General features: G+C 36.7%; 1 protein-coding gene across 1 annotated transcript; it reads right to left on the bottom strand.

The window, feature by feature from the left end:
- Window positions 1–1,081: 1,081 nt before the first annotated feature.
- LOC132172614 (2-oxoglutarate (2OG) and Fe(II)-dependent oxygenase superfamily protein) lies at window positions 1,082–2,807 on the bottom strand. The gene is made up of 3 exons (XM_059584150.2): window positions 2,571–2,807; window positions 2,145–2,392; window positions 1,082–1,834 (listed from the first exon to the last, which is right to left on the bottom strand). Exons 1-3 carry the CDS (start codon window positions 2,787–2,789, stop codon window positions 1,255–1,257), a joined length of 1,047 nt encoding a protein of 348 aa, XP_059440133.2. The 5' UTR covers window positions 2,790–2,807; the 3' UTR covers window positions 1,082–1,254.
- Between the last annotated feature and the right edge of the window lie 573 nt (window positions 2,808–3,380).

The following is a 3,380-nucleotide window of genomic DNA, read 5'->3' as shown; positions in this document are numbered from 1 at the left end:
ATAAAATAAACACTCTCTATCACGTTTTAAGGTGAGGATGTCCTCTTATAATTGAACACGTTGAATAATTATAAAGTTATGTCGGATGAGTTTGGCTTGTTTCGGTTTCCGTTTGAAATTGAATTTATTGAAATTACGACACGTATCTCATAACTAGACATAAAGAATACGTCTCCGAACTTCAATAAATTCAATTCAAACTAAAATTGAACCTAGGACGAATGCGCGGGCAACCTTAAAGTGGTTTAAAATTGAACCTAGGACGAATGCGCGGGCAACCTTAAAGTGGTTTAAGGAGAATATTGTGCAAGTGATATTTTAATTAAATAATTCAAAATATTCTCACTTAAACATGAAAAATGATATATATTTAGTAGACTCTCATACGACTGTCATACAACTATGATGATATGTCAGTAAATATCAACCATTGATTTTTATTTTTCAAACATTTACTAATCTAAAGATTGATTTTTGATCACTGCTAAATCATCACAATTAAGAGTCTACTAAATATAATTACTTTTTAAACATATAATGTTAATTTAATTATGTGGTTGGATGACATTTTTAGCTACTTTTGTCGTCTCTCTTCAAGTAGGCAATGCAAACTTCCACGATCCCCCACCTCTTTTGCACAGGTTTTGGCAAGTGCCTTTTGGGAAGATTCAAGAAATCTCGATTATTACTGTTATGTGTCGTTAATTAAATCACCATTTTATTTTAAAAAATTGAATTAATATAAAAGGGCCGTTAGTTAATCATTTAATCAATATTATAACAATTACATTTATCATGTTAGGACTTTTGTTAATTTGTAGGTGGAAATCACTTTCTTTCTTTTTTTTTTTGGTAGTTTCTAACTATGACACTAGGATTTCTAAATTAATGTGGGGTTTAACGGGATGAAAGGGAGTTACTTCGTAAATAATATAGACCTTAAAAAAAGAGAAAAAGAAAAAGAAAAAGAAAAAAGCAAAGAAAAAAGCCCCAGAGTTTAATTTAAATTGATTCAAATAAAATGCATAAAAATAAAAGACATCAATATTGTATTTTCAAACACAATTTTTATTGGTGATAATATAATCAGTCATTAGCTAAACATGCCTATGGATCAGCATGGACCCCAAACTGACTAATTAAAACAAAAACTACTTGATAATACATAATACGCTAAAAGAAGAAGATGAAGAGAGAAATTGAGAGGAACATAGCTATAGCTAGGATAGGCCTTAATCCCTACTTCCACATTTTTCATGGATGATTCTTCTTCTTCAGGCTATCAATGAACCTTTTACCCGTGGTGATATCATTGTTTGAGATGTAATCCAGAAAATCTTTGAAGCTAAATTCCTCGTAGGCAGCTGGATGCTCTTGGTCCACCAGCTTCTCCGCAGGCCCTATTTTCTTGTCCAATGCCAAACTGTGAAGACTTGCAATTGAAAACCTTTTCTTCTCTGAACTAACTGTCACTCGATGAACAACACTCTTGTATTGGCCGTTGCTCATTACTTCCAATTGGTCGCCCAACTGAACTATAAGAGCATCTTCAACAACAGGAACTGAGAGCCAGTTGTGATTGTGATCCAGGACTTGCAGGCCAGGGCAGCTTTGCAGTAAAACGGTCAGGAAGCCAAAGTCTGAGTGCGGCGGCATGCCTAACGTGAGCTCCGGTTCGGGGCATGCCGGATAGCAGTTTATGGCCAGAACTTGCGAGCCGCTTTCCACTTCATCTTGCAAGTAATTAGGGTTTAGCCCTAAGCTTTCCAGGACAACTTCCATTAGTTGTTTTTGTAGAACTTGCATCGCCTTTGTATAGCTTCCCATCTTTTTTCTATCAAATTGAAAAGCATGGTTTTAATAATAATTTGTTCGTGGCATAATTTGTTTGTATACTAGGACCCACAAAAAACTACGTACTAAGTTTATATCTTAGAGACTCAGTGAAATAGACATGTCTTGGTGTCACAAATATGTCTATTTCACTGAGTTTCTAAGATATAGTACCAGCACTTGGACAGAAAAACCCTACAATCTCAAAGAATTTTGATCTATCCAATTTAAGGATTTCAATAAAAGCTTTTAAGTCAAAATAATAGCATAAATCTTTAGGTTTTAAAAGAATATTGCTAGGGGTTACTTACTTGTAACTTGGAGGATTCGATGGCCAGAGATGAATCCAACTTGAAAGTGGATGGGAGTAATGTTTTATGAAGTCCCTCCAGAACTGAAACTCATCCTTAACATGATTCATGCTCGTCCCATATCTGACTGGCTCATGAACATTATCAGATGCATGAACCATTTTTTCCTCCATGGACAAGTTAAAAAACTCCACCGCAGCATCTAGGGCACCTTTCACGACTGAAGGAGGAACCCCATGATTGATCACCTGAAATCATAATTTTTTACATGAAGTTAATTAAATGCATTAACACCAAGAAGGGCAACATAATTAGTCATAAACATTATAATGCACTCATGCATTGAAGTCGCATGTAAAGTATAGTGACTTTACCCGACTTGTTTGCACGGTGTCTCTAGAATCTAATCAGGGATATTATACGTACCTGAAAGAATCCCATTTCCTTGCTAGCAATGCGAATCTCATCCATCGTCTGAGATCTAAGAGAAGGATTCAGTAAAGAGGAAAGATCTATGATAGGAAGGCGGTGGTTCATAAGGGGGGGAAAAGTGTTTGGGCGGTGAGAGGGAGGGAGAACATAGCGTTGAGGCACATGGGAGACACACATTTTTGTGAGTGTTATTGCTCTAGAAAGCGAAGCCATTGAGCTCTTTCCCTCACCTTGAATTCTCTCTCACTTGTTTGTGAAATGAAGTGCCTCTTCAACTTTTCATGGGATCCTCTATTTATAAGCTGATGACGATGAAGTCGAGTTGTAATATATATTGTGCTGTTTGTGCATAGGCTCTAATGTTTGCTTCTCGGTACACTTTCAATGTATTACCAAAGAGAGAGAGAGAGGGGGGGTGGACTTTTTGGCTGCTGGCGCGAAATTACGAGATGCAGGAACGTCGTAGATATGGGAAATGTGCATGGGCGTGTGATACACGCGCCAGATAGGAGCATGGCTGCATGGGTGTTGACCAGGTTCTCACTTCCCACGTCAGATATGAGGCACGCTCGTCGGTGGTGGGAGATTGTAATTGTAATTGTTTTTTTTTTTTTTTTTTTTTTTTCATATAATACTGTATACGTATGTTGCGGCTAGCATTGACTTTTGTGTGCCTTTTGTTTTGCTTATTCACAACATAAAATAAAATAAAAAATGTGTGCTTGTTTGATTGTGGGGTTCAAAATATTTGGCTTCCGATCGCATGTGCAAGTGAAATTAATGCAGATCCCATATCATTTTCAC

This window comes from Corylus avellana, chromosome 2, assembly GCF_965113065.1.
Source record: "Corylus avellana chromosome 2, dhCorAvel1.hap1.2, whole genome shotgun sequence".
Taxonomy (NCBI): Eukaryota; Viridiplantae; Streptophyta; class Magnoliopsida; order Fagales; family Betulaceae; genus Corylus; species Corylus avellana.
The sequence above is the reverse complement of the archived record's forward strand: the minus strand, read 5'-3'. Positions and strand labels throughout refer to the sequence as shown.

What these genes read in the sequence shown, in the direction of transcription:
- LOC132172614 (XM_059584150.2), bottom strand. Translation starts at nt 2,789, where the DNA reads ATGGCTTCGCTTTCTAGAGCAATAACACTCACAAAAATGTGTGTCTCC. An exon ending in AGGAAATGGGATTCTTTCAG is followed by an intron (nt 2,393 to 2,570) that starts GTACGTATAATA and finishes TTATGATTTCAG; the next exon opens with GTGATCAATCATGGGGTTCC. An exon ending in TCGAATCCTCCAAGTTACAA is followed by an intron (nt 1,835 to 2,144) that starts GTAAGTAACCCC and finishes TCAATTTGATAG; the next exon opens with AAAAAAGATGGGAAGCTATA.